Source organism: Trypanosoma theileri (assembly GCF_002087225.1).
Source record: "Trypanosoma theileri isolate Edinburgh chromosome Unknown TM35_Tth_32_V1, whole genome shotgun sequence".
Classification (NCBI taxonomy): domain Eukaryota; phylum Euglenozoa; class Kinetoplastea; order Trypanosomatida; family Trypanosomatidae; genus Trypanosoma; species Trypanosoma theileri.
In genome coordinates this window covers 1-27,519 of record NW_021639874.1, presented here as the reverse complement: position 1 = coordinate 27,519, position 27,519 = coordinate 1, and the positions used below count along the sequence as shown (strand labels likewise).

General features: G+C 39.5%; 16 protein-coding genes across 16 annotated transcripts; 2 read left to right on the top strand and 14 right to left on the bottom strand.

The window, feature by feature from the left end:
- Positions 1 to 96: 96 nt before the first annotated feature.
- TM35_000321150 (uncharacterized protein) lies at positions 97 to 2,475 on the bottom strand (the record flags this gene model as incomplete). Its single annotated transcript, XM_029028742.1, has 1 exon — positions 97 to 2,475. The coding sequence occupies one exon, from the start codon at positions 2,473 to 2,475 to the stop codon at positions 97 to 99; it is 2,379 nt and encodes a 792-aa protein (XP_028879866.1).
- A 379-nt stretch (positions 2,476 to 2,854) lies between these two features.
- Positions 2,855 to 3,670, bottom strand: TM35_000321140 (uncharacterized protein; the record flags this gene model as incomplete). Its single annotated transcript, XM_029028741.1, has 1 exon — positions 2,855 to 3,670. One exon carries the CDS (start codon positions 3,668 to 3,670, stop codon positions 2,855 to 2,857), a length of 816 nt encoding a protein of 271 aa, XP_028879865.1.
- Positions 3,671 to 4,567: 897 nt separating this feature from the next.
- TM35_000321130 (uncharacterized protein) lies at positions 4,568 to 5,452 on the bottom strand (the record flags this gene model as incomplete). Its single annotated transcript, XM_029028740.1, has 1 exon — positions 4,568 to 5,452. One exon carries the CDS (start codon positions 5,450 to 5,452, stop codon positions 4,568 to 4,570), a length of 885 nt encoding a protein of 294 aa, XP_028879864.1.
- A 546-nt stretch (positions 5,453 to 5,998) lies between these two features.
- TM35_000321120 (uncharacterized protein) lies at positions 5,999 to 7,492 on the bottom strand (the record flags this gene model as incomplete). The annotated part of the gene is made up of 1 exon (XM_029028739.1): positions 5,999 to 7,492. One exon carries the CDS (start codon positions 7,490 to 7,492, stop codon positions 5,999 to 6,001), a length of 1,494 nt encoding a protein of 497 aa, XP_028879863.1.
- Positions 7,493 to 7,729: 237 nt separating this feature from the next.
- On the bottom strand, positions 7,730 to 9,103 carry TM35_000321110 (uncharacterized protein; the record flags this gene model as incomplete). Its single annotated transcript, XM_029028738.1, has 1 exon — positions 7,730 to 9,103. One exon carries the CDS (start codon positions 9,101 to 9,103, stop codon positions 7,730 to 7,732), a length of 1,374 nt encoding a protein of 457 aa, XP_028879862.1.
- Positions 9,104 to 9,477: 374 nt separating this feature from the next.
- On the bottom strand, positions 9,478 to 10,107 carry TM35_000321100 (uncharacterized protein; the record flags this gene model as incomplete). Its single annotated transcript, XM_029028737.1, has 1 exon — positions 9,478 to 10,107. The coding sequence occupies one exon, from the start codon at positions 10,105 to 10,107 to the stop codon at positions 9,478 to 9,480; it is 630 nt and encodes a 209-aa protein (XP_028879861.1).
- Positions 10,108 to 10,989: 882 nt separating this feature from the next.
- On the bottom strand, positions 10,990 to 12,657 carry TM35_000321090 (uncharacterized protein; the record flags this gene model as incomplete). The annotated part of the gene is made up of 1 exon (XM_029028736.1): positions 10,990 to 12,657. The coding sequence occupies one exon, from the start codon at positions 12,655 to 12,657 to the stop codon at positions 10,990 to 10,992; it is 1,668 nt and encodes a 555-aa protein (XP_028879860.1).
- Positions 12,658 to 13,158: 501 nt separating this feature from the next.
- On the bottom strand, positions 13,159 to 14,391 carry TM35_000321080 (kinetoplastid-specific phospho-protein phosphatase; the record flags this gene model as incomplete). The annotated part of the gene is made up of 1 exon (XM_029028735.1): positions 13,159 to 14,391. One exon carries the CDS (start codon positions 14,389 to 14,391, stop codon positions 13,159 to 13,161), a length of 1,233 nt encoding a protein of 410 aa, XP_028879859.1.
- A 347-nt stretch (positions 14,392 to 14,738) lies between these two features.
- Positions 14,739 to 15,059, bottom strand: TM35_000321070 (uncharacterized protein; the record flags this gene model as incomplete). Its single annotated transcript, XM_029028734.1, has 1 exon — positions 14,739 to 15,059. One exon carries the CDS (start codon positions 15,057 to 15,059, stop codon positions 14,739 to 14,741), a length of 321 nt encoding a protein of 106 aa, XP_028879858.1.
- A 271-nt stretch (positions 15,060 to 15,330) lies between these two features.
- Positions 15,331 to 16,821, bottom strand: TM35_000321060 (mitochondrial 28S ribosomal protein S29-like protein; the record flags this gene model as incomplete). The annotated part of the gene is made up of 1 exon (XM_029028733.1): positions 15,331 to 16,821. One exon carries the CDS (start codon positions 16,819 to 16,821, stop codon positions 15,331 to 15,333), a length of 1,491 nt encoding a protein of 496 aa, XP_028879857.1.
- Positions 16,822 to 17,157: 336 nt separating this feature from the next.
- TM35_000321050 (proteasome beta-1 subunit) lies at positions 17,158 to 18,012 on the bottom strand (the record flags this gene model as incomplete). Its single annotated transcript, XM_029028732.1, has 1 exon — positions 17,158 to 18,012. One exon carries the CDS (start codon positions 18,010 to 18,012, stop codon positions 17,158 to 17,160), a length of 855 nt encoding a protein of 284 aa, XP_028879856.1.
- Positions 18,013 to 18,348: 336 nt separating this feature from the next.
- On the bottom strand, positions 18,349 to 18,996 carry TM35_000321040 (putative PITH domain-containing protein 1-like; the record flags this gene model as incomplete). Its single annotated transcript, XM_029028731.1, has 1 exon — positions 18,349 to 18,996. The coding sequence occupies one exon, from the start codon at positions 18,994 to 18,996 to the stop codon at positions 18,349 to 18,351; it is 648 nt and encodes a 215-aa protein (XP_028879855.1).
- Positions 18,997 to 19,241: 245 nt separating this feature from the next.
- TM35_000321030 (putative translation initiation factor EIF-2b alpha subunit) lies at positions 19,242 to 20,141 on the bottom strand (the record flags this gene model as incomplete). Its single annotated transcript, XM_029028730.1, has 1 exon — positions 19,242 to 20,141. The coding sequence occupies one exon, from the start codon at positions 20,139 to 20,141 to the stop codon at positions 19,242 to 19,244; it is 900 nt and encodes a 299-aa protein (XP_028879854.1).
- A 257-nt stretch (positions 20,142 to 20,398) lies between these two features.
- Positions 20,399 to 23,101, bottom strand: TM35_000321020 (HEAT repeat containing 2; the record flags this gene model as incomplete). Its single annotated transcript, XM_029028729.1, has 1 exon — positions 20,399 to 23,101. One exon carries the CDS (start codon positions 23,099 to 23,101, stop codon positions 20,399 to 20,401), a length of 2,703 nt encoding a protein of 900 aa, XP_028879853.1.
- Positions 23,102 to 25,198: 2,097 nt separating this feature from the next.
- TM35_000321010 (DUF1237 domain protein) lies at positions 25,199 to 26,071 on the top strand (the record flags this gene model as incomplete). Its single annotated transcript, XM_029028728.1, has 1 exon — positions 25,199 to 26,071. One exon carries the CDS (start codon positions 25,199 to 25,201, stop codon positions 26,069 to 26,071), a length of 873 nt encoding a protein of 290 aa, XP_028879852.1.
- A 695-nt stretch (positions 26,072 to 26,766) lies between these two features.
- On the top strand, positions 26,767 to 27,171 carry TM35_000321000 (glycosyl hydrolase; the record flags this gene model as incomplete). The annotated part of the gene is made up of 1 exon (XM_029028727.1): positions 26,767 to 27,171. The coding sequence occupies one exon, from the start codon at positions 26,767 to 26,769 to the stop codon at positions 27,169 to 27,171; it is 405 nt and encodes a 134-aa protein (XP_028879851.1).
- Between the last annotated feature and the right edge of the window lie 348 nt (positions 27,172 to 27,519).

The window sequence follows — 27,519 nt, the reverse complement described above, 5'->3', positions numbered from 1 at the left end:
AAAAAAAAAAAAATAAGGGAACTAAAAACCAAAGAGCATACAACTGTCAATAAAAATAAAATAAAATAAAAAAAAAGAAACCATTTACTATCATTCTCACCCCGAGTCAAGTTTACAAGCGGCATCCACTTCCTCCGTAAGAGACGCTGCCCGCAGACGCCCTGCTACCGTCTGAAGTGCATTAGACACTTTCAGCAGACGTGTACGACGAACACGTACTTCCCTCTCGCGTGCACGCAACTCCTCCTCACGTCTATTTAAATCATCCTGAAAGGCTTTAATACTTGCAGTGGTTTGCTCAATAGCCACAGTATTACGTTGTGTCAGCGCATGGCGTTTCTCCCATTCCTGCCGTAGGGCCTGCAATCCAACGTCAAAGTGCTGAAGAAGACTATCACCAAGGAGACGTGTATATCCATCTACATATGAACTATTCCGTGCGAATATTTTTGTAGCGAACGCAAGAGCAGAAACACCGACAGCACTATTATTATCTTTCTCATGTACTTTTCGCTGTTGTTCTTGTTCTTGTTCTTGTTTAAGTTGTTGAAGTTGTTTAGAAAGTCTTTTTTCTATTCCACTCGCAAGTAAGAGTGCCTTTTCCGTCCGTGACAGTTTCTCCTCTAATTGATTCTTTTGCTCTCTCATTGCTGTCATTTCACGTTTAAGACTAACCACTTCCAATGCATGTTCATTCGCCCGTTCCTCAAAGTCTTTCGCCGTACGTTGAACACTACTGAGTTCTCGGCGAAGTTTCTTAACACTATCGGGGTATTCCGAAGATTGTAATTCGTTATTTTTCCCACTTATTGAAGTCTTTGCACTCTGGCAGAAAGTACACATAGCCAATTGACGTATGTACTCAATGGAAATGCTGTGTTCACTTAATATCGTATGGGATACACAGTTCCATTGAGAAAGGGCAGCATACACTGCCTGTACAATATGCTGAGAATCAAGTGATGATATTTCAGTCTTCACTACACTGTTACTGTTCTTCTCATTCTCGTTATCTCCACTACTAGTCATTATATTGACATCATTATCATTATTATTATTATTATTATTATTATTATTATTATTATTATTATTATTATTATTATTATCATTATTAACTTCACCAGCACCACCACTGTTATCATCCATTATGACGTCATTACTTGCCGATTCCATCGCCTCAAGTCTTTCACGTAATTCCTTACAAATAATTTCTTGTTGTTTTCGTTCTTCCTCCAATGTTATCTTAAGATTATCTAAAGCCTGTTGTATTTCTTTACTATGTTCTTTTTCCTCTTCCAATTGTCGCTTAGTGAGATCTACGACATTTTGCATCACTGAATAATCCTCAGAAAACCGTTTTTCTTTCTTTTTTACCTCCTCCTGAAATGTTAAACGTGTCTTTGCCAATGAACTTTCAAGCTTTTCCAACTGCTCTTTATGTTCATTTTCTTTTTCTGTCATTTGTACCGCATGTTCACGCCTGAGAGCCTCCAACTCCGCCTCTAAATTTAGTTCAGATGAGAGATTTCTCTCGTTTACAGTTGCGAAAATATTTTTCTCTACTTCCTTTACCGCAAGTGTGGCACTCTCCAACCATGCGGTGAACTGTTCACCAAATGTTGATAGTTCATCCAAGTGTACATCCTGTAATCGTTGAATTTCCTCCTCTATAACGGTGTCAAACTGATGTAGAAGATGAGATTTCAACTTCTTTTCTTGTTCTTGTAATTGAAATCGCTGAGTTGCAAGACGTGCAGCATCTCCTGAGACTTTTTTCATTGCCTCCTGAAGTGCTGCTTCTCGCATATTAAGAATATTTTCTCTTTTTTGTAGCTGTTTCTCTAAAAGAGTTTCTTTCTTTTTTAAATTATCCCCACTATATTCATTATTCTCATTTACAGGAGTATCCGCATGAACAGCATCATCGTTTTTCATACTTGGAGAAACTACAGAAGATGGTACAGAAGCTCCTGAGGCCAATGGAGATGATAATGCGGATGATGATAACAATGTACCCCCTTGCGGGGATGTGACCTTTACGGTTTCCATAATTTTAATTTTCATCTGCAGTTGCTCATTCTCGGCCTTCAGATTATCTGTGAGATGTAGTAATCGTTCATTCTCAGACCGCAGTGATGAGGAGAGTACGATCAGCCGCTCCATCTCCTCCTCTTGTTCATCCAATGTCTTCATCAGATCACGGCGTTGTTGATATGCCTTCTCCGCCTCTGCCTGTGCCTTCGCAATCATCACTGCACATGCGTGGCAGAGCGGCACTGGTGCGGAACCGGGCCGCCCGGGCAAAGTCAATTGTCGCTCTAAACAGTTTGGGCACATCACCTTTCCGCAGGCATTGCAGTTGGCGGCTTTTGTGAACATGGAGAAACTGCGGCCGCAGCCGGGCTGTTGGCAAACGCGAATATCTTTCTTGTCAGGCCATTCACTTGGCGGGACGAGATGAAATAGATGGTCCATATTACTGCACCCTCTCTCTCTCTCTCTTCTTTAAGGCAGGAGAAATATGTAAAAAAAAAAAATAATAATAGAGGAGGAAGAAGAGAATAAAGAAAGAAGGTTAAACATGGTAAATGTAAAGATACTCCAGCAAAGAGAACGGTTTGTCAGTCTCTGTATGTAGATATGCATGTGTATGGGAGAGAGAGAGAGAGTAAGAGAAAAAAAAGGATAAAAGGAAGAGCAAACGATACAACGAAAAGAAAGAAAACAGAAAAATAAAAGTACTCGAAACAAATAGAAAGATATACAGATATATATATATATATATATATATAGATATATATAGATATACAAAAACCAAGGCGTTATGAAGAAAGAATATCTCTCTTAACGCCACTCACTTCCCACTACGATATAGCATAGAAGTACACGCATTACGATAGCGTGACTGTTGCTTGTCTTTTGACACAATATTTCCCGATTTAGATGAGGCATTAGTAGATGTAGTACGACTTCTGTGTAAATTTCTTTTAACACTATATTCTTGTTGTTGTTGTGGTGGTGATGATGATGACTCTACGGCTACACGGTTCTGTTGTATAGAGGTAACGATATTTCTTAATTGTTGAATTTCATTCTCCATATACTGCAGTCTTCCTCTTGATTCCATCTTTTCTACTGTTTGATGATTGCGTTCTCTGTGTTCTTGCTGGAGTGCCTTCTCCTGCAGAGCGGCCTCTCGCAGCGTTAAAGATGCCTCACGTCTCTTTAGTTTCTCTTCTCGTGCGATTAAAGAAATTTCTTTCCGCAACATTCGTTCTGCCTGACGTTTCAGGTCTGTCTCTAATTTTCGTAAGGATTCCATCTCCTGTTCTCTCCATGCGACCCACTCTTGTATAGTTTTTTCAAATGCCTCTTCTCGAAGGCGTAGTTTTGCTGTAAAAGGATCATTTTCTTTTCCCAAGAGTCCTCCAGATCGCCTTTCTGCCCAACTACGCGGTGTTGTTGTTTTCCCCTCACGGCGCTGCATGGGCGTTCCTTGTCGACTGCTGTTCTTTACAGACGGTGTGCGTGTTCGCAGCGGTGGGCGTTGTGCAGATGGAGTTGTGTAGATGGACGTTGGGGCACTATGGCGGCGGCCGGGCACCCGCTGGGGACTTTCCGCCAATACTCGCTGCAGCCACGAGTCACCCTCCGCACTGCATGATGTCATCTACAACAACTCTATATATATACGTATATATATATGATGAGAGAGAGAGAGAAGAAGAAGAAGGAGAGAGAATAATTTAAAGAAAAAAAATAAATAGTAATAATAATAATAAGAGTAGTAATAACATAAAAAAAAAAAAAAAGGATTACAAGAGCTCACATTCCCCTCACTCAGCAAAAAAAAAAAAAAACACACACATACACACACACGCATAAGATCTTCACTTTTTTTTTCTTTATCTTTCTTTTATCATTTACGTTCCTTCTCTTTTTCTTTTTTCTTTTCTGCCTTGACATTTACATCCTTTTTTTTTTTTCTTTTCTTTTCCCTTCGATTGATGTGAGAGGGAGTAGTAGGATAATAGGGTATGCTGTACAGTTATTCACAAAACAGAGCAAGAGATAATAAACAACAACAATAACAACAATAACAATATCAACAACAACGAAAGAAAGCAATACACCCCATCCACCCACCTACTCTTCCACTATGAACTATTCGAGTAGAAACTGTAAGGAATAAGGAATAAACAAAAAAAAAAAGGAAAAACGGAAGCAGGAAGAATGAATAAAGAACAAAGAAAAAAGAGAAAAATAGATAGAAAAAAAAAAGAAAAAGAAAAACATTAACAACAGAACTGGAAAAAAAAAAAAAAAACGAATTGTGTACTACTCTCCGACTAGGGGGTCCACATTTGGTTCCTTTTCCAGAAGTAAGAGACACGAAGAAGTCTACAATCAACTTGCGCCATTATGAAATGGAGGAAAAAAAAAAAGGAAAAATAACGAAAAAAAAGACAAAAATAAAAAAAAGAAAAAGAAGAAAATGGTCTTCTCTTCTCTCTTTTCTTCTTTTTCTTTTTTATTTTTATTTTTTTTGATGTCCTCATTTCTCTAATTACGACGTATACGCCTCAAAATGTGCCTGAACCGGAATATTGCAATTCTGCACAGGACATTGGCCGTGGATGTGTTCAGCGCAGTCTTTACATAATACCTGGTGTTTGCATGGATAACAAATGACCGTACAAAGACGTCGGTGACAAATCATACACTTTGAACGTTCATTAATAGTCATTCGTACTCGGCTAATCAATTCAAGCATTTCACGTTCAATTTCTTGTAATTGTTCGAGTGGTCGTTGTTGTAGTTCCGCAATGGTTGGCATTTGAACATGTGTATTGAGTACCTCAGCTTTAATTTTTTCCCGAAGTGCATTAAGTGCCTGTTCACGTCTTTCTGCTGTTTGTGGATCTTCCCCATGACGTCTACGCCTTGGCTCTGGTGCGAGCGCTTGTTGTTTGTGTTCTTCTAACATGCCTAATCGAAACTGTAATTGCGGTAAACTTATAAAAGGATGCCCTGCCTCTCGAGTCATTTCAATCCATTGTTGATATTCCGATTGTTTAAAAGGGGAATTAGATATGGAATTTAACTGCACGACATTACCATTCTGTGTTGCCCGGAAACATGGTGGTAACTCAATTACTATATGCCATTCTGTACTGGCCATATCTGCAGAGAAACCAGAATATTTAGGTCCACGTCTAGCTCCTTTTACACATGCAATGTAGTAGTGATCACTGTTATCGCGTCTTACATCTTCACTACGCATTTCAAGAAGAACTCGCACAAAACATCCTCTAACTACTTCCTCAATGTTTTTCCACTCAATAAAGTTAACCAGTGTTGTGCGAAAGAGTTGCAGTTTCTGCAGCATTTGAAGGGCCGGTGGCGGCGTCTGTTCATCTGCCAAGTACTCACCTTGTCTTCCTTCGGCCATTATAATTATTACACAACGTCTGTCTTCTTCTTTTTTTTCTTTCTTTTCTTTCCTCTTGCGATGATCTTCTTGTTCTAGTTGCCTTTGCTTTCCCTTTTTTAAAAAACTTTTTTCTCTAATTTGCTACGGTCAACACAGTTGAATAAATATCAGTTACAAGAAAAAGAGATAGAGGTTCACAGAAAAAAAAAAAAAAAATGAATAAAATACACAACATGAGTTTCACGCAGTCGTTAAAATATAACCTTGAGAACTATATACATATATGTTAACGTAGGAGTCATACTTCCACCCTACTAAAAAAAAAAAAAAAACTTGTACAAGAATAAAAAAAAACAAAAATAAAAAGTAGATAGCTTCATTTTTAATTTGTTTGCCCTTTCCACTCCTTTAAGAACATTTTAAGGGAAGGAGGAAAAGGAAATAACGCATGAAAAAATAAAAAATAAATAAATATATATAAAATAAAATAAAAAAACAATGAAGAAAATACAGTTAGAGACATTTATCTATTTTTTATACTATGGAGGAAGTGAGTAACTGTCTTTACGATATGTTCATCTGATTTCTTAGTAAGGAAAGCACAAGAGCTGTCTTTGCACCTTCTCTTTCGATAGTTTGTGACCGCGGTGTGGATGGACCGACGGGGAAGAATTTTGTTTGTTGAATATCTGGTGATCTCAGTGAGTTTACCTCGTTCTTTACTCCTTCCTGCTCTTTAGACTCCTCTTGCAGTATGTGTCGCAGCTCTCGCACCTTATCATCACGCCGTTTTTGCCAGAGACACATTCTCTCATAAATGTCGCTCTTCCGCCTCGGTGAGGATATGTTCGGCCCACCATTACGTGGTGTGTGAATGGATGGCACATATTCCTTAACTCCAAGGTCCTCATCCATGAAAATACCACCACTATGATTCCTACTATTACTATTAGTATTAGTATTATTATTATTACTAGTACTACTATTGTTGACATTATTGTTGTTGTTGTTGTTGATATTGTTCCGCCACCTAAGACCTGACATAAGTCGTTCATTAGAGGAGGATGGTAAACCAGCGGCAATCATAGCGGAGACACTGTCAATGGTTGGTGTGTATGCCTGTCCCCGTCCACTAGTGGTTGAGTTGAGTGGTGTTGCATTTGACTCTTCGTGTAAACGTTCATTGCGGCGTCTTGCATCTGTCATAAGACGTTTCGTGATGTTTTCATCACGATCCAGAGTTGCAGCGTATGCTGTGATGCGTGGGGAGAAGGCGGTGTTGTTGTTGTTGTTGTTGTTGTGCGGTGTTTGAATGCCTTGTTGATGCTGTTCCCAGCGTTCAAGCTGTGCGATGCGATCACGTATGAGAATAGCATCTATGCGTGCGATGTCCTCCCCGCCATCCCGCTCTCTTGCCCGCCGCGCCAACTCATTCCTGCGTGCACTCATCGCTCGTGTACTGCCCCTCCTCTCCGTTCGTGTTTCGTGTTCGCGACGGTGTCGTGCGGCGGCGGCGGCGAGTCGTTCGCGTTCGCGTTCGCGTTCCTCCTCGCGGCACAACTCGAGCGGCCGCTGCGCCAAACTCAAGGCGCGGCCCTCGGCGTGTCTGCCGCGCTCCGTGATGGCCGGCCGGAACCACCCGTCGCGCTGTTGTTGCTGTTGGGCCTCGCGGTCTCTGTGGAGCCGCCGGTGCTCCTCGAGCCGCCGCCGCTCGTCGTGCAGCCGCAGCAGCCGGTCGACGATCGGCCCGTCGCGTTGGAGTTGGCGGGCGACGGCGCTGACGTGCGGGGCGGGGCGGCACTGCGACAACTCCCGCCGGCGTTGCGCCTCAACGGCCGCCTCCCGCCGCTCCCGCGCGGCCGCATCGCAGCGGCGCATGTCGGCGTAAACTTCACGCGGCGTGCGGGCCCGCGGCGGTGTGGTGTCGAAGGCGACATCATAAAGAGAGGCCGGCGTCGACTGCAGAACAGCCGCGAGTGAACGGGCACGATGAGTTTCCGGCTCCGTGTAGAAGGAAGGACAACGACGCTGGTCCACCGCAAGAGGGGAACTGTACATCCTCTTCCTCTTCTTCTAATAGCTATCGTAAAGGAGAAGAGAAAAGAAAAGAAAAGAAAGAGATAAGGGTAGTGTAATATGCACGTTTTTTTTTTTTTCACATTGTATCTTTTTCCCACCTCGCAGAAGAATATCCCTTTTTCCCTGAGAAAAAACTAAGAAAAAAATAATAATAATACTCTTTCCTTCCTTCCTTCTTTCTTTCTTTTTCTTTGTCTCTCTCGCTTATGCAGAGAGCTACGATCCTCGACTTTCCCCCAAAAGTTGGAGCCAACTACTCACACCTGTGGGAACCTGCTGTGAAAGGGCTTCCGCGATATTACTGATGAACCGCAGTGTTTCTCCTGCGTTTCTAAAGCAAATATCATCTGCCACAAATTTTGCCATTTCTTCAAAATCTTCACTATTCATTTCGATACCTCGTATAGAATTAATAAATTCTTCTTCTTCCTTTACGTGACGAGCAAAACTTGCTAGAGTTGCCAAAAGTTGTGGGTATTTTCCAAGATCTTTTATTCTTATTCCACAAGCAAAGAATTTTTGAAGCCATGGTTCTTCAACAATATCGGAAGCGAAATGTCGTAAAATATATGGCATTCCTTTTACCTTAAGGATTTCCTCTATCGCCTCATTTGTATCTGCCACACTTTCAGCAGTTAGAAGCAACTCTCGTAGACGGTCATAATCTTTACTATGGTAATGAGCAAAAAGTAACTCTACTCCTACTACTCGAGCTTCAGTCTTCCAGAGTTGAACGTTGGTGTGCCAATGTGTAACAAGTTGATCTGCATAACGTGATAAGGGTGGAAATCGGGATGCCAAATATCGTATAAAATATTTCTGAGATTCTATGGTGGGATCTTCATTAGATTCAGCTAAACTTTGAATAGCACTAATGGCCACATTCATTTTTCGTGATAGTGATGCTGAGATAATCACGGCAGAAACTGCTTTTTGATCCCATCGAGCTGATGTATGTTTCATCCATGACCAAAGTGCAAGTACTTTTCGATGTTCTCCTCCCCGTGAAAGTAAAGTAAGTACATAACCATAATCTTTTGGGCTAACGAATGAGCGCAATAAAGCAATATTTAATGCATCTGCAACGTTTTGTTTGTCTTCAGAGTTTATCGGATCACTTACTTCACAAAGCGGACGAAGGAGTACCCCTGCAAGATGAGGCACCTCTCGTATCTCTCGCATAAGCAATAATTTAATTTCTTTCGACTTTCCATCTTTAACTAATCTTCCTGCAAGAGAGGCAAGGAATTGAGAAGAAATGACGGATGAAACAGGACGTACCGCAGCCATTAATCGCAGAAGTGTATCCGCATCCACAGCGGTATCTTGAGAAAGCAACTGAATAAGTTCTTCTGCAAGATCACGTGCGGATGGATGAGTAGAGAGTAGCGTCACCACTCGCTGCGTTTCACCTGTTAACACGTAACTTCTTCCTAAAGCTGCCGCAATAGGCACAGGAATGGGGGCGATGGGAAACTGTTTTCGAAAAGTGGATGCCACTTCATGTATAGATTTATCATCTCTTATCACTAACTTATCACCACAGAGAAGACGCTGAAAAGTAAGCCGCGCAGTGATGCACCGTCTCATTACTTTACCCCTTCTACTAAAAAAAAAAGTCAAAACTAGTGAAATGATGCCAGAGTAATGGATAGAAAAAAAAAAGAAGAAAAAAAAGGACAAGAGATAGACACAGCAAAAAAATAAAAAATAAATAAATAATAACGGATCAGTTCTACTCTCACCCAATATCATCAATGAATCCCCATTTTTCTAGGATTCAAAGAAGAGACACTGATATATATATATATAGAGAGAGAGAAGGAAACAAAAGAAAACAAAACAAAGAGAGGTGAATGCATCTCTGTAATAATCTATCTATCAATCTAGATCTACATGTTTTTCTTTTCTTTACTTTTCTTTTTTCTTTGGAGCAGAGGGAGGTGTGGAACGATAGGTTCCAATCAACGAGAATGGTCCTTCTTCTCAGCATTGCTTAATGCAGACATAATCTCCATTCTTTCCTCATCTTGTAGTTGACCCCAGCATTCACGCACAAACTCGGGATCACGCAGACGCAGAATAGGAATGGCTTCTCCAATAGAAGCTTCTAAAAGTTCCATAACAGCCCCAAGACGATCGTAAAGCGTTTGCCGTTGACGCCACTTTGCTGTTGAGACATTGGCGTTGTCACCATGTGATAAGGATACAAATTTATCAACGAGAGCTGTACAAAGTTTACACACCAACGCCAGTGTCTCATCCACATCACTGTTCACATTGTATCCAATCCACTTGGCAGGAAGAAGATCTTCCACTTCTTCAGGTCCTGTACAACGACCAACGTTTTTTTCCCAGTATTCCTCTTTTTCTGTCCATGAGAGATCCCATGTGTGGACTGTTTTTGAAGACATTGTGAGTGTAGAAGCGGCGTTAGCATCCCAGTTGTGCAGTAATCCACCATTAACGAGATTAGGATCCCGCACCATAACCATTGGTCCAGTCACAGCAGCCGTATGGGGATTGAGAATCTTCATCTTTTCACACCCCGTCATACGTTGCGGGTTTAACGTGTAGGGAAGAACAGTCTGCATGCTAGAATAAGAGGATCACTACTTCTCCAAACTTGCTAGCGTCAAATAAAAAAAAAGAAGGAAAATAAAATAAAAAATAAAAAAAAAAATAGTGATAATCAAAAAGAATAACAACACATTCAAATACATGAAACTAAAAAAAAAAAAATAACTCCATCTTTTCTCTCTCTCTCTCTCTCAGAGACACCCTTACAAAAACAAAAAAAAAAACCCTCTGTTATATCGCCCCAAGAACCGCATTTAAATTCTGATCATTAAGACATCAAAGCACCAAAAAAAAAGAAAAAAGAAAAGAAAAAAATTGAACAACAGAAAATCCAAAAAAATAAAAAATAAAAAATAAAATAAAAATAAAAATCTGTAGAATGGGTCATAATCTGTATCTATGTTTAGGTGTTCATCAGGTGTGAACCCATAAGAGTGTAGAGAGAACAATGACCAGGGCTTGAACAGTCCAGCAAAGTGACCGAAATGTGATAGAGGCCATAGTGGCAGTCATACCTTTGCCAGTATTCCCGCTAACGCAAGATGAACGGTAATAAAGTGAGATGCAGTTCCTCTCCAGCTCATCAATCTCCTCATCTGTTACTTTCATAAAAAGAAAAAAACAAGTGGAAGAATTTCCTTCATCCCCACATAATCATCGAGAGTTAAAAAAGAAAAACAAAAAAAAAAACAAAAACCAGAAAAACCCAATGGAACAATGACAAGATAAAGGAATGATGCAAACAATCATTAAGTATGTTTAAATTTAATTTAAACCACACAAAAGAGTGAATGGAAATATCATTAGATACACTATGTACATCATAGTAAACAGTTCAAAAAAAAAAAAAAAACAGCAAAACCAACAGGTATCCTGAATAGATCCTAACTAAAACTTCACTGGAAACGTCGGCGGAAACTTTGAAGTTGTGATAAAGGAATACCAAACTGCTCTGGAGGTAGCAATTCCCCTGTTACTGGACATCGGTACAGTACTTTTCTCTCTGGTCCAGAGTGTGGTGGAGGTATGTGACGGAGTAAATTTTTTGTCTCTTTTGCATTAATTTGTTCTTCTAATGCTCTCATGTAGAATTCTCGTCTTTGTTTAGCCCTTTTCTGCTTTTTTTCTCTATCAAGTTGTGCTTTCTTCTCAGATTCTTGAAGAAGACGTTTTTCATATTCTAACTCTCGTTCTCTTGCCTCAAGTCGTGCCTCACGTGCAGACTCCATATCCTTTTTCAAGCAATCGTAATAATGTTGTTCCTTCTCTTGTCGTCCCTTTGTATATTTAGAACCGATATCACGAAAAAAGACATCTTCACGCCGTGTCTCATCCATTAGTGCATGCCTTCTAACTTCACGTTCCAATATGGAATTAAGAACATCTTTGGAAAATTGTTCTTGCTTTTTACGTTTCTCTATAATTTTACGCTCTTTTTGTTTTTGATATAACTCTTCAGCTTCTCGTAACTCATTCCGTTCACTTTGTATTCTAAGTTCTTCCTCTTCTATTCGCCTTCTCTTGGCTTCGTCTGCCATCTTTCTATTTGTCTCCATTATTTTTCGTTCTTTTTCTCGTGTTCTATTCTCATCTGCGGTTTTAGGACGTGGAAACCAATCCCAGAAAGTATCCGAGTCCTTTACTCTAGTAGTGGCATTTTCTTTATGTGTATTAAAGCTACAACTCCTCTGAATACGCTGTAGTGCTCGTTTTTTCTCTTGTAAACGTGCATTTTCTTCTTCTATTTTTGCTCTATTTTCTTCTAATGCTGCCAACTCCATAGATATTTCTTTCATTTTTTTCATTTCTTGCTCTTTTTTGGCATCCTCAGCAAGCTTACGGTTGGTTTCCATTATAGCTAAAGACTCTGCTCGTCTGTTATTCTCCCTCTGAGACTCATTATCCCATGGAAAAGCCGAACAAACAAGTTCATTTCGGCCTTTAAATTCAGATTCCGTATCTAGATCCTTTTTACCATCTGTTTCCACCAAAACGTTAGATTGTATAGCTTCAGATTCACTTTTATTATTTCTTGTAATTGTAGTTACTACTTCTCTATTGGGTTCTTCTGAGTTAACTTTTAACTTCATGATTGGGCGTCCCAGACGTTTCTCTCGTTCGCGTTGTCTTTCCTCCATTTTACGTTGAGCCTGTTCCATATTAATCCTTTGAAGATTTTCTAATAAACGTCGACGTCGTAATGCATACTCGCGTTCACGTGATTTAAAAAACGCAATATTAGGAGATTTATCACAGATATTTCCTTCTACATGCCTTTTTCGTTTTTCCTCTATTAATTGCATATTTACAGCCTGAATGGACGGGATCCTTGAATTATATATAATGTACTCTGTATCTGCTGCCTCATTCTTCCCCTTGACGGTCAGTACTTCACCGGTGAAATCGGCGAATGGCGCCTTTGGGAGTTGACGCCGCTGCGGCCCCTCCGCCGCCCGCCGTGTGGGTGCGAGCACTCGATATTGTTGGGGCCTCTCCGCCGCGGTGAGGGCGGGCTCCGGGACCGACACCGCCAAGTGGTCGAGAAGAGAGAACTCCTCAGACATATACACTGCAAAGGGAGAAATAAAGAAAGAGAGATAGATATAGATAGATAGATAGATATAGATAGATAGAAAATGGAAGGCTCGTTAAACAAAGCGAATAGAATAGTTTTTTTTTTTTTTTTAGATTTCACATAACATTGCAAAGTACGGCAACACCACCACTCTATCTTAACGTTTCATTGGAAAAAAGAAAAAAAGAAAAAATGTTTCTGCGTAGAAGAATATATACAACGACGTACACTTGGCTGAATGTCCACGTGGCATTCAACGAATACCTTCCGCACCAAAGAAACTTAACAAGGATCTGAAGATATATATATATATATATATAGAGAGAGAGAGAGAGAGATAGATAGATAGATAGATAGAGGGTTAAGGTGTGGAAATAAATAAGTAGAGTGAAACACAAAACAATAAAAAAAAAGAGAAAAAGAGAATAAACACATCATCTGCAAAACATGTAGATAATCTTTATTACACCTTCAATCTACAATGTATACATTAATTCGGTAAAGGCAATGAATGACTTTTCAGAAGTTGGCACATTCTCAGATACCTTGATTTCATATTTTGTGCTTCCTGTGTACACGCTGGATCGTTATTATCTTCATTTTCTGGAGGTTTTGGAATATCAGCAAACATTATATCATGTATAATAGATGTCAGTGATCTCTCTAGAATCTCCTGTGACCAAGAAAAGGCATGATTCTCATTTCCGGGCATAATAATTGGGCGTTCCATATACACATCAAACTGTCGTAATTCCAATGTTTCTCCTTTTATAGCTAATGTACAGCCATAATTTTGATTTACTCCAGCAAAATGGGGAGCAGAAAAAAGTAATATATGTGTTGGTACATGAAATCTATACTGGAATCTACCCAGCACATACCCGGGGAAATAAGTGGATTCCCTATGACGATTGAGTCTTGAGAAGGTTTCAACTTCATAACGACCTGTGTGATATTCAAGACCTCCAATATGGGTATAGAGATTATTACGCGACAAGAAATTACACATAGCATCAAATGAGTACCTAAAATAACTTCCAATCTCTGATTGTGCTCCCACAAATGCGCATCCAGATGCAAGTCTATCTTCATCTTCATCCATTGGTTTATTTTGAATAAAACCACTGAGTTTCATTTGTGAGGACTCTTGTGCAATAGTAGAAATGAATCGGTACTCTGATGCAAGTCCACTAGAGGAACAGAAGAAACGTTTATTTACAATACATACCACAGGAAGTTTTGTAAAGAAATCTTTTAAAGCTTCTTCCAGAGTATCTAAAGGAACTCCCATTTGAATAGAACGTAAACGAAGTTCACCTTGCAATGATCCAAAGTCACCTGAAGGAAATGGATAATACATTTCATGACTACCAATTAAAGGAACAACAGAGGGAAAATGTTGTACCATAAGAGCAACTAAATACAATACCTCCAAAGACTGATGACCTCCATCCACATAATTTCCAAGAAAAACAATATTTAATTCACCTCTAGATGCCTTGTAAAGAACATCCTTTTGAAGGTAATGAGCCAAGTCAGCTGCATGACCTCGACAAGGTCCTATTATTAAAGTATCACCTGAAACTTCCTTTAAAAAACGATCACGTTCCAAGAAAGTTTCTGCTTTCTGTAGTGTTTTCAGAAGCTCATTCACTTCTACATTGGTCCCACACACAATGGTCTTTAGAGCATCTTCAACAATTTTTTCACCATTCACTGACATGAGTGCTACTGGGTTTCTTCTACTTTATTTGGCCAGATATAAATAAAAGATTAAAAGATAAAACCAAAAAAAAAAAAAAAAATCAAGAAAAAAAAGAAGAAGAAATCGTTTTTTTTTTTTTTTTTTTTTGGTTTTATCTTTTGTAATGAGCGAATAATTCACCATATATATATATATATATATATACCTCTCGTTTAAGAACAACAAGAAAGAAAAGAAGGTATTGAAAAAAAAAAAAAAAAATACCCGTCTTTCTACTTTTCTTTACTTTGTCATTACTCAACATTATGTTAAGTAAGAAGAGCAGCTAACAAATGAACATCCTCCACATCCTCATTATTCTTATTTTATTTTGGTATCTGGTGTAGAAGGTCAAGAGTATCGTAATAGACGGAGAGCAATGTCGCCACCTCAAAAAAACGATCACACACCTGTCGAGTTGGAGCTGTGGTATTGTATGTTTGCATAACATCCAAAACCGGCTGTTCCCGCGGTGCTCCAATCATGCGAAAATCCGAAAGTGAATTCCTGCGGGAATAAGGGGCAAGACGAAAAGAGTAAACGACTTGACGGGCATGCCTCGGGAATGGTGGGAATCTGTAGTAATTCTTTAGACTATCAAAACTGCGATGAAGATCATAACGTTGTTTCTGTCTTCTACGAGGCATGTTTATATTTAACTTTATGGTTTGTAGTATCAAAAAAAGAAAAGAAAAAAAAAGGAACAAAGAGAAAAAGAAAGAAAGAAAGAGAGAGGGGAAAATATTACGAATACATCAATAAATACTCCTTCTTGATCACACATGAGGTACAACCTCTATTTAGAAAAAAAAAAGAACAAAAAAACCCAAATGGACAAATAAAGAAAAAAAAAAACGAGACACTTTGTTCCTCCTGCACTTCACGTTCCACCTGCAGGAGCGATAGATGGAAATCCTTTTATCTAGTGCTACTCTTCGATCTCAAGCGTCCAGCTTGTCCTACATTACGACGCAGTAGAAACTGCTTCTGGCGTGTTCGTTTGTACTCACAACGCCATACCAACTCTTGATGATAGTGATCAATTACTCCCTGAGGATTACGGTCTGAAAGAAATCCTATCTTGTATAATTTACGTTCAAAATCACTTGATGCATGCCAGAGTGGTCCCCAACCAAGACCTGCCAACTCTCCAGAATTCACAATAAAACGTACAAAGGATCGGAGTTCGTATTCATCAAAATTACCAAGTTTAATTGGATGAAAAAAGGAATCTTTTTCCGCATCATACGGTGCATATTCATCTAGACTGTTTGCATATTTATCCGTTTCAACATCTGGAAATCCACTAATACCATCAAAGGGTTTAAAATCCCTAGTAGTACATGTAATAAAGAATTTATTCGGCTCATCTTTGGAAAGAACCATCTTATTAAGACCACGGACGAAACTTAGACGAGAGGCGGGGATACGAGGAAGTTCTTGAGGATAAAGATCGACATCAGTTGAACCATCGTTTAAAGATGCAAGCGTTCGAAGAAAATCAGGATGTGGATAACGAAAATGAGTCTCATGTGAAAACAAATTCCATCCATCAACAACTATAATAATAGGAAGATTTTTTTCCGCACTAATTTCGTCCATAAGGAACTTGATGCAAACACTTTGACGATCAATAGAAGCTGGAGCAACAGCACGATGACCCCATTCACAAAGTTCATATAAATTTTGTGGTTGTCGTTCTCCCTGTTCCACTGGAAGATCTTTAGGTGTACACTTCAATCGCCAAGATGTGAGAAGGTTTCGATTGGCAAGTGCAAAGTACTGAAGAAAAGACCTTGCGGCATCTGGGGCATCAAAAAAACCGGGTAATATCGTACTAGGCCAACACCATTCCCCGTGAGTCCATGTCTTCGCATCTGGCACATATAATGTGAGTAAATTTCTAGATCGTGCGTAATGGACTACTTGACACATAAGTGCACTTTTTCCACATCCAGTTTGTCCATCCACAATAAATCCTGGTCTATTATTTGTAAGTGAACTTAAAACAGAGCGTTTCGTTTGCCAATGTTCCACTTTTTCAATAAATAAATTAAGTAAATGAGCTTCCTTACGATACAAAAAACCTCTAGGATGCCCTGGAGGCATCATCTGCATAACTTTCCCACCTAATCCTTCTGGGAAAAATCGTATGAGATCATCATTTCCAATACAATACATAGAATTAATGTCATTAAACGTGAGTCGTGTTGGCATTATTTCTTGTGGATGAGAATAACTCTTCACAACAGAGCGTACAGGTACACCCTTTTGCATTGTACGAACTTCTTTAAGAGGAATGGCACCATTCCACATTGCTACTGGAGCCTCACAAGCATCTGTGTAGCACGTCACAGGAGGCCGTGCATACATAGCAGCCAGACTTTTTCCAAACACTTTTGCTCGCATTCTTTTTATTTTTCGTTGTTGTTGTGGGATCTTTCTAGGGAAACAAAAAAGAATAAAGAAAAAAAAAAAAGATGAAATGAAATGAAATGGTGTAAAAAGATATATAGAGATACACATATAACCAAATACAAAATAATTGCAAGTTTATATACATTCATTAATGCACTTTCTTCGTAGTTCTGCATCAATAATGAAATAAAAAATTGCTCTCGAATGCTATTGGGCAAACTGCGTTCTATACCTAATGGTACCGAAAAAGAAACGAAGAAAAAAAAAAAAGCGAGTGAGAGAGATAGAGAAAAAAAAAAAAAAACAAACAAACAAAAGACGACCATGCTATATACGTTCAGAACGGGTTTGGTTCTCACTTATTTTTGCAGAACTGCTGAATGGAGGATTTTGTACTGCCAAATTGTGGTACTTGGGATCTTTTTCCATACAATAAGGTGTTTTATTCCATGGGATTGTCATATCTTCCGGTTCACCTTTGTGAAGAGCAATTGTCCTGATCAGTCCACCACTGGAACCATCACGACTGTATGCATGTGCAACGGCTTGTTGACAAAACTTAACACATTCATCTTTCGTCATACCGGGCTTGTAGTTTTTGTCAAAAAATGAGTATAAAAAGATAGATCCACTTCCTCCCAAGGCATAATCCAGCTTTACACACGAGCCACCAGAAGGGATGCTATAAACAGAACCACCATTTAAAGAATCATATCCTGCCACAATAATACCTGCAGATATATTCCATTTATTCATGTAGCATAACTTTTTAAAGATGTTAGCAGCAGTTACCACATTTACTGGCTTTGACGTATCTGTTTCATAACTCTCTAGATAATTCGCCGTTTGCTCAGCCAAGGCTTGAGTATCAGCAGCAGATCCACTTCGACAACAATATATCTTTTGTGTCAACTTGGTCAATTTGTTGCTTGCACGATTCACCACATATGTCCCTGTAGAAGTTCGAGAATCTGCTGCAAGTACAACCCCGTCTTTAAATGAAACTGCCATGATGGTCGTTCCAAGCGAAACGGCTTCACTTAACTGAGGGTCAAGAACAGCAGCATCAGGTTCGAAAATTTGTTTGCCACTTTGTAAAGGTCCATTTGGTGTCAATTCATGCGTAATTTCCTTCGGGTACGAAGGTTCGTGAAGCAAGGTACCTGCTGGTCGGTTAAGCATTGGTTTCTCCTTCTTTTTTGTTCTTTTTTTTTTTTATTATTTCTTTGTATGAGTGAGAGGTTTACTGAGATTTGGTTTCTTTGCGGTGTTCTTTGTAAGAAAAAGAAAGGAGATATACGTAGAGAGAGAGAGAGAGAGAGAGAGAAAGAAAGAAAGGGGGAAAGGGAAAGAAAGGATGGGTAGGAAGAAAAACATAAAAATAAAAAAAGAAATATTAAAGGAGGGAGACTTGGCACATGGGACTCAAATGAAGAGTGAATGTTCTATCCCTGGCAAAAGAAAGAATAATAATAATAATAATAATAATAATAATAATAATAATAATAACGAACGTCACTACTGCACTACAAAAGTTTTTCCATGCTCTTCAGATACATCATGGTCTGCTGGGTTCGCCATTGCTTCATAAACAATGTTGGTAGCAAGTTCTTGATGAACGGGTCTTCCAGTTGACTCACCAAAGATATCAATTCGGAGTAAGTGTGTTTCATTTTCACCAAAATTATCTTTAAAAAGTAGCGCCAAATTAGATGATGATGAAAATTTTGCTGGGTTTAGGCGGTAGACTATTCGGTCTCCAACTGACACTTGAGCCAATAGAATTTCCTCTTGAGGTTCCAAATTTCGTACCGAGTCAAAACCTTGAATAATACCAGGGTTACAAAATACTTTTACTTGAGATGGGGCAAAATCATCATTAGTTCCAAGTATGGAAATACCTTTAATGCGACAAACCTGCTTTAATGGTATGAAAAGAAGAAGTTCTGGGTCAGCATCACTACAAACAGGTTCTTCATTATTTACATTATTCGGATCAAGTATACGTGCAGCTTCAGAATTGCCTTGTTTCGCATTCCATAACTGGATAAAAGGTAAATCTATCTGCTCATTTAAGGGAGAACCGACACCGAAAACACCACCATGAAGAAATCCATCTTGCAAATGATCATGAGAGCCTGTACCATGACGACAGTTACAGGGCATTATGGCCTTCTTCTAGGCTCCTAATTATAATTATAATTATAATAATAATAATTATTATTATTATTATTATTTAAAGATAAAAGGGTAAAAGAGAAAGTCAGTCATCATAGAATAAGAAATATGAGGAATAGATAGACTTAAAACAACAACAACAAAAAAAAACACATATTCAACACCATACAGTACACTACATATGTACGGGAAAAAAGAAATTTATGTATATTACACACCTCTTAAAGAAAGAATTACTTACGTTTCCCTGGTGCGAACCTGGCAGTATGAAACCTAAACATTTCATCAGTTACTGCAGAAGGTGGCATAATTCCTTTTTCGGAAAAAACAAGTGTAATCATAGATGGAGGAACAAATTCCACGAGAGGGACATCACCACTACCTTCTGGTTGTTTGAGATCTGTAGTACTTAGTGGGAAAATACGTGCAAATTTAAATGTTTCACAAAGAACGTAAAAAGGAACATTCATAGCAGATGCAACAGTTGCAATTTGCAGCGATCCAGTGGAATGCACAAGTCCACCGTGTTCAGTAACACAATATGCACCCATCACTACGAAATCAACTTTGCTCATAACTGCACCTACACCAGCATCTGGTATAATTGTACAAGACTCGAGTAATTTTTCTTTTAATTTTTGTCCTTCCGGGGTTTCAGCTGCCTTTTTTAGTAGAGCTGCTCCAGTACCTTTAGGATACTTTGAAGTCACAGGACGTCCCTCACAAATGTAAAAATGAACACCTTTCCGCTCTTGAACTGCGCACGCAATAGCAAGAGCTAACAAACCTCCACATCCGTGAACCAAAATACGAGATGTACTTCCCACAAAAGGTAACATATCATTAATTTGATCTTTTTGACTACGCTTAAAATCTTTTTCCCTCGCTTCACACCGCGCATTCATTTCAGTTAAACTGCGCTTTAAATCATGACTATTTGCCGCATCCTTAGTTAAATGCACACGAAAACGTTCAAATCCATCACCAAGTGATTCATAACTCTGTAGTGTTTTTGTTATTTCCTTATCAAGTTCAGAATATGTAGAAAACTGTCTCGAAGTCAGCAACTCCTTGACTTCGCTCACAGCTCGAATCATTATACTTATATCATAATCTTCACAAGGCACCTCCATTTTTCCTATTACCCTATCTTCAGTGTAAACTTATACTCTTACCGAATAGTAAAAAAAAAGAAAAAAGAGAAAAAAAAGACGGAAGAGCATCAAATACGTTTTCAACAGAAGCACTCTACATAGATACCTTTTTTTTTTTTTTTTTTACTCACCACCCCACCCCCTCCATACTTTGGACGTCAAAAAAAGTGAAAGAAAACAAAAAACGGTCTCCAAACAATAACAACAACAACAAAAAAGGTAACCAACATTCTACATTAGAGGGATTCTATGTACTGCAGTACCTCTTCACAATAGGAGGCGTCTTGTTGTTTAGTAAGAGATGCACGAATGAGATCTGCAGTAAGAGAGGGTGACAATATCGCAATATTTTTTGCGACATTAACCAATATAGGCCTCAATCCAACCATCTCTTCGGAATCATCAAGGTGAATAAGAATTTTTTTAACCAAAGGTTCCAAAAGTGCAATAATCCCATCAATAACAATAGGCGAAGCGGATTCCTTAGTTTCTAAAATTTTCAATAACCCAGAAGCAGCCTTGGCTCGCAAAAGATCACTGGAATCATCAAATCGTAACAAAATTGACTGTATAATATCATTAGCACTACCCATATTAAGAGGTAAACGAGAGATATTCGCTGCAGCTGTCATACATACAAGTCTCATTTCTGCATCATCTGCATCAGAAGCACTGCACCAAGCTGTTACAACATTTGAAGAAAGAGCGAATTCATTATCTTCAAATTTTTTAAAAAGTAAGCATCGGTTTTGGTCTTCAAGTATAGCACATAAACAGCTAACAGCAACTTTTCTAAACAGATGTGCTGACCCACCCGGGCGAAACGTACTCAAAGGAAGAATAATTACTCTAAGTAACTCCTCTAGTTGAGATGCTGAAAATACAGGTACCTTTTGCCAGAGAAGCTGATCCAATACACGCATATAGTTTAATTCTTCGGTAACACGTTTTGTAAAGTCAATATCAGCAAGTTTCACGAGGAAAAGACCAGACAACTGCTCAGCGTACTTTTTTACATCTTTGGAATTTAAAACAAGATCAGCAAATGCACCTACCGGCATTTCCGTTCCATATCTAAACAAAATTCTCCCAATATGAAGATCATATATTCCATTTTCATCACCTGTAACAACATTAGAGAGATCCTTGATACAACGGGAAACATGCGTTTGCAAAGATGGGAAGTCAGATGATCGTAAGCGAAGAAGTGCATAAAACAGAATGGAATCCAGTGTTCTCTGACTCAAATCTTCTAATACTTCAGTTGGAAGCGGATTCATAGGAGTTGGTACAAAACCTCGTTCACCTAAAACAATTACTATAGTATCTAATGTTTCTAAAAGAGAACACAAAAGTGCCTCAGAATCACTTTCTAAAAGATCATTACAAGTTAATGCCTTTACAATTTGGGTAGCCTGTAAAGCAGTGAGCATATTCCTAGAACCCATAATAAGGTATCGAAATGATACTAGAATACTGCATTTTACTGAAACAGCTGCTGTAGAGAATATAGTTGGAGTTGGTGTCGTTCCACCAGCTACAGAAGAGACCACAACCGTTTTAGATCGAGAGTTAATTAATACTGTTCTATCCTCATCAGATTCCTTCACCTTGTCTTTTGCTATTAAAAAGGGTAGATATTGATCAGGCGTTAGGAACTTCCCAAGTATTTCCAAACATATAAGAGATTCTTGCACAACATCTTGATTATCCTCTCTTAGAGATTTATATAAGACACCCAAAATGTGTTCAACAAGTTGTACCACAGATTTTTCTGCGTGATAAATACACATCCATAGTATTCGTAGAGCAATAACACGTCTATTATTAGACGAAAAAGGAATTACCCAATCAATGGCGGTTACATCAGCAAGAATTCTCTCTATAAAGGAACGTAATGACTCAGCCACAACATAACGTGCACCCAAAGAGGGACGTCTCTGTAAAACATGATACAACTTTGTATCAACTGTAGAGAGATTCATATCTGGGTACTCTTCGTCACCATACCATTCAATGTCTTTCATGGTCACTCTCCTTTTTGAAATATCAATAGAATTATCCTCATTATCTATCATAAATAGTTTTCCCATACTTTCTAATACCTCACAAGCTTTTACCGAGACAGAATCAAAGCGATCTGTCATGAGTAATAGAAGATGAGGGAGTAACCTACGGTGTTGTTCTTGACGCTCAATAATATCTAAAAGAGCTACTGAAAGAAGCTGAACAACAGCCAAACGAACAGTTTCAACGTGGTCATTAGCCAAAACAAAAAGAACATTAGTTGTCGTTCTGTTTTCAGGTTCATCTCTTCCATCTGAAAGAATCTCTGCAGCACCCCGTTGAATCAACGCTGCTAGAGTTCGAACAGCCTCAACTCGGACTAAGCTGTGTTTATGCAGAAGGCAACTTTTAACCACTTTAGAGAGTGGTAATGTTATATGTTTTACTTGAACAGGTTCAATTTCACATAGACGTACACATGCTCGACATGCTTCTTTCTTAAGGTCTGGAAAGGCATCGCGTAAACAGTTTTCCAATAGAACTTGAAAAAAATCAATATAGTTACGTGGACCTATCTCATGAGGAAAAGTCTCCATACACAACACTGCAAGCTTCAATAACAACAAACGCAACTCCTCACTTTCTTCTACAACAGGCGAAAGACCTATTCTGGTCACAATTGCTGGTAGTACCCAGTCAAGCACAGATGACTTTTGTCTCGGAAGTAATTGCGTCACTATCATAATGGCATACTCACGACAACGTTCAGAAGTATCTTCAAAGCCCCGTAGACAAGAGCGAAGTAGATCAAATTCTTCCATCTCACCAAGAGTTTCATTAGAGCAAAACTCAGAGAGTTTGCGATACGCTGATAAACGTTTACCTCTTGCAGTATCTGAAAGCTCATTCAGATACTTTGGAAGAAACTCCATGGTATAATTAAACCCTTACCTTCTTGTTGTTTAACTTCAAGAAAAAGACTACGAGAAACACAACAGAGAATATCGGAATAGAAATGAAAATATGGAGGTGAGAGAGAAAGACGCAGGTAATAAAATATAACCAAAGATAAATCCAGTGAGAACGTCTCACAGAATGTGCATCCCAACTTGGTTAGGTTTTAAGAGACAGAAGAAACAATGGGGAAACTAGTCTATAAGTAAGGCATTTATAACATGCGTGATTCTGTGAAACCCACTCCTACATTAATTGATCCTACTATTTAAGTCACCGGACGACTCATCCGGTAGGACTCAGAAAAAGAAAGATTGTAGGGTTCACTTCTTTCGAGACCCCTTCATGCGGAGTGACCAAGACTTGAACGGGACGACAATAGAAAAAAAAAAAAAAAAGCATAAATCCTATCATAGACGTTCAGTCAGTCATTTTTCACACTCAAACACAAAATGAACGAATGGGAGAAATAAATAAGTATGAAAAAAAAAAAAAACATAAAAGCAGCACACCCTGGCACACAAAAGATAATAAACCATTTGCAGCTCCGTATTCTCTTTAGAATCTTCCACCGCAAACTCCTATTCTGAGTGTATGGTCGCCAGGCAAAACCAAAGAGTAAAAGAAGAAGCAACCAAATTTCACAACATAACAGATGACAAAAATAGAAAAAGAAAAAAACACCATACCAGACATATATTTAAGAGTAAAATCAAGAGAAAAAGGAGAACCAAAATAGACACCAGAGAAAACCAGTACCCAGTGGTCAAAAAAAAAAAAAAAGAAAAAAAAACGACATACGTCTATACATACCGATATTCTCCACGTCCAATAACATATGCATAGTGGCCAATTCTACCAAACAGGCCCAAACATCAAAAAAAAGGCACTTCTGCTATTACCAAAAGAAGACAGATACCATTCTGCTCATGCAAGAAAAAAAAAATGTCAAAGTAACACTCCAAGCACATGGGAAAGGTAAAAAAAAAAAAGTCAGAGAAAGTATTTAAGACAACACAGAGAGAAACACAGCAAGTATCAGCACGTCCATCAAACATGCATTCATTTACCTACTTTAAGAAACAATATGCGTAAGAGCAGTGAGAAGAAATTCACACGTCATTACTACCATATAACCTCAGTTATAACCCATACGTGTATCCCAAAGAATTGAAGAACACCATGTTTGTACCGCAAAAGGACACATAGCTCTTTCATAAAACTAATGGGGAAACAGTCAAAAAGAAAGAATCGGTTCGGTCTCATGCACTAAAAGGAGAAATGATTAATGCACAAGATGATGCGTATCAAACAAAAAAAAACCCTTGATATCCCATATGTTTCAGCAAATTATCACAAAAATAAAGCTTACTGCTACAGCTGTAAGGGTACATAAGCGCAGTCCGGCAGCATATACTCCCCTTTGAATGTTTAATTGCAACAGCCCCAAGCGCACCCAGCAATCACAAACCATTAAAAAAAAAAAAAAAAAAACCACAACTAGTAGACAAGAGAAATGTGGGACTATTAACCGCCCCCAACTGCCTTCCACCACTGAAAAAACAGCAACGTTTAGCAGAAAAAAAAAAGAAAATTAGAAGAAAAGACATAAAGATCGTAATCATTCAACCAAAGGTGGCGATCGTTCTTACTTTATGGAACGACCTTCTCTCACAAACAATGGCCATTCGAAAACGCAACGGAAGGAAGGAAAAAACATGAAAAAAAGAAACGTGGGGCGTCGCCGCCGAACCAGCGACCGAGACGCAAAACCAGGACCGCGGCAAAAACCGCGTGCTACCAGCACGAAAAAAAAAGAAAAAAATTGCCCGCGGCCCGCCGACCGGAGCGGAAATGGCGGAGAGCCGCAGGCGCAAAACCGAGTCGGGGGCGTCCCCGTCGCGTTTCGCGAAGGAAGCGGCGCTCACCGGCTTCGGCTGGCGGGGGTCGGATGCCCGTTCGGTGCGAAACGGTGGTGGTGATAGACCGGTTGCCCGCTCGCGCCGCCAAGCCCGGCAGGACCCGATGGCGGCCCGTACAAGGTTGAGGAAGTAATTGCAAACTATACCAAACGTATGAAGGACAAGGATCTTGCTACATTGTTTGAAAACTGCTTTCCAAGCACATTGGATACGACGGTTTTGCGGGCGTCTGAGCAGGACACTTTCATCATTACTGGTGATATTAACGCCATGTGGCTGCGGGACTCCATGTTTCAAGTGCTCCCATATATGCGTTTCGCAAAGCGGGACGAGAAGCTAATGGAGATGCTTCATGGGTTGGTACGACGTCATTTGGAATCTGTATTAATTGACCCCTACGCCAACGGATTTAATGAGTTTGCTAACGACAACCACTACATGGTTGATAACAGGATTCCACCGATGCCACCCACCGTGTGGGAAGGCAAGTACGAATTGGATTCCCTCTGTGCTGTCATTAAATTGAACTATGAGGTTGTCACAGCAGACTCAGGCAACGTTACGTTCCTCCAACCGGTTGTTCGACAATGGATAAAGGCCATGGAGATAATTCTCGACACAATGAGTGACCAGCAGAAGTCCACTGAAATGCAGGATAACATTTATCCATACATGTTCTTCCGCAGATATCCTCATGGTGTCTTTGAGTACTATCCTCGCAAAAACGCTACAGGGTACACTGGTATGATTCGCTCAGCCTTCCGCCCATCTGACGATATGACGTCCATGGATTTCCTCGTGCCATCCAACATCATGGCGTCAGTGGCTTTGCAGCAACTCATGGAACTCTGCGGTACGATGGCAGACACCTTTCCCGAATACAGTAGACGTAATGGTGATATAAAATGCAACGCTGGGAGTTTACACCGCCTTTTTTTGTTGTTGTTGTTGTTCTTCGTTTCTTTATGGATATTACTCCAATGGTACGGCTATCAGCCGTACACCGTAGAGTACCTTAATTACTGACTTGCGAGTGGTTCCGAAGAAGAAGAAGATCCCTTCATTTTATAGGATCCTCAAGCTCTTGTAATATGATTTTTTTGTTGTAGCCCGTTCCCATACGAGAAAACCAGTCTACGAGAAATCTGATCGAGTAAACTCTACCAGATCTCTCTGCTCTCGCTTTTCTTACCCAGAACCCGTCCACAGGTCTCCTTTTTTGTTATTATTTTTGGTTATTTTTGGATTTTTTTTTTATGATAAATTGCCCTCAATGAACTACTATTTATTTTGTTGCTTGTTTGGTCGGTGACAGGCGCCTTGAGCTTGCTCTTCTATCAGGGTTTCATTATTCGAGCTCGTCGCTGATTTTAGAAGAAAACTCTACATCACTACTCAGAAGCAACCTGGTGTGGGTGATACTGCTGATAGCACGTCGACAAGTGCCACAGGACCTTCTTGGATATATTTCTTCACCAGCATGATGTGGCTGTTCCCGGTGCTTTATAATGCCGTAGCCTAAGGGCCAACGGGTCTTCAAAAAGAAAAACGTCACTGGCTCTTGGCTCCCCCGAAAAGGCAATACGAAGTACTGGACTTTGACACCACGTTGAGGTGGCCGGCATTGCCAAGGACGACACCTTCTAGAGGAGGGTCTGAAGGTGGCGAAGTCGAATGACGAAATACTCGCTTACGAGGTTGATGGACTTGGCAACGCGGTAATGATGAATGATGCGAACTATCCAAGCCCTCTATCAACCCCGTTCTTGGGATACAACACGCACAACGCCTTATACCAAAGAACACGAGCGTTTCTGCTTAGCGACAGAACCCCATGGTTCTTCAGTGGCAAAGCAGGAAAAGGGATCGGCTCTCCCCACACTGGCAAAAACATGATTTGGCCTCTCGCACTGATCATGCAGGCTCTCACTTCGCATGATGACAGTGAGATTACTGAGGTACTGGAAACCCTGAAGAGGTCAGCCCACAATATGTGTTTTATGCACGAGGCGTTCAACATGGATAACGTTACTGACTTCACTCGACCCTGGTTTACATGGGCCAACTCCTTCTTTGGTTTGCTCATTACAGATCTCGCGGACCGCAAACCCCACTTGATTTTTTAATACCCAATAGTAACTCTAAACAATTTTATTTTATTTTAATCTTCATTTAAAGCGCAAATAGAGCAATAAAAGAAAGCGGATAGGACTTCTATTTTTAGAACTAATAATATGCAAAGACAAAAAACAAGATATTTTTTTTTTCGATGGGGAATAAATAAATATGGGTCCTTAACAAAGTGGAAAAAGAGAAAAGATCAAGAACTACAAATATAAACATCTATAATGTAGAAATACATCAAACACGAGAAAACGAATAGGAAAATAATATGAAATAATAATCCCAATGTGGTGTGGGTCGTTTTTCTTCTTACGTGTTTTCTTGGTGGAGTATTGGTGGTCAACGCCGAC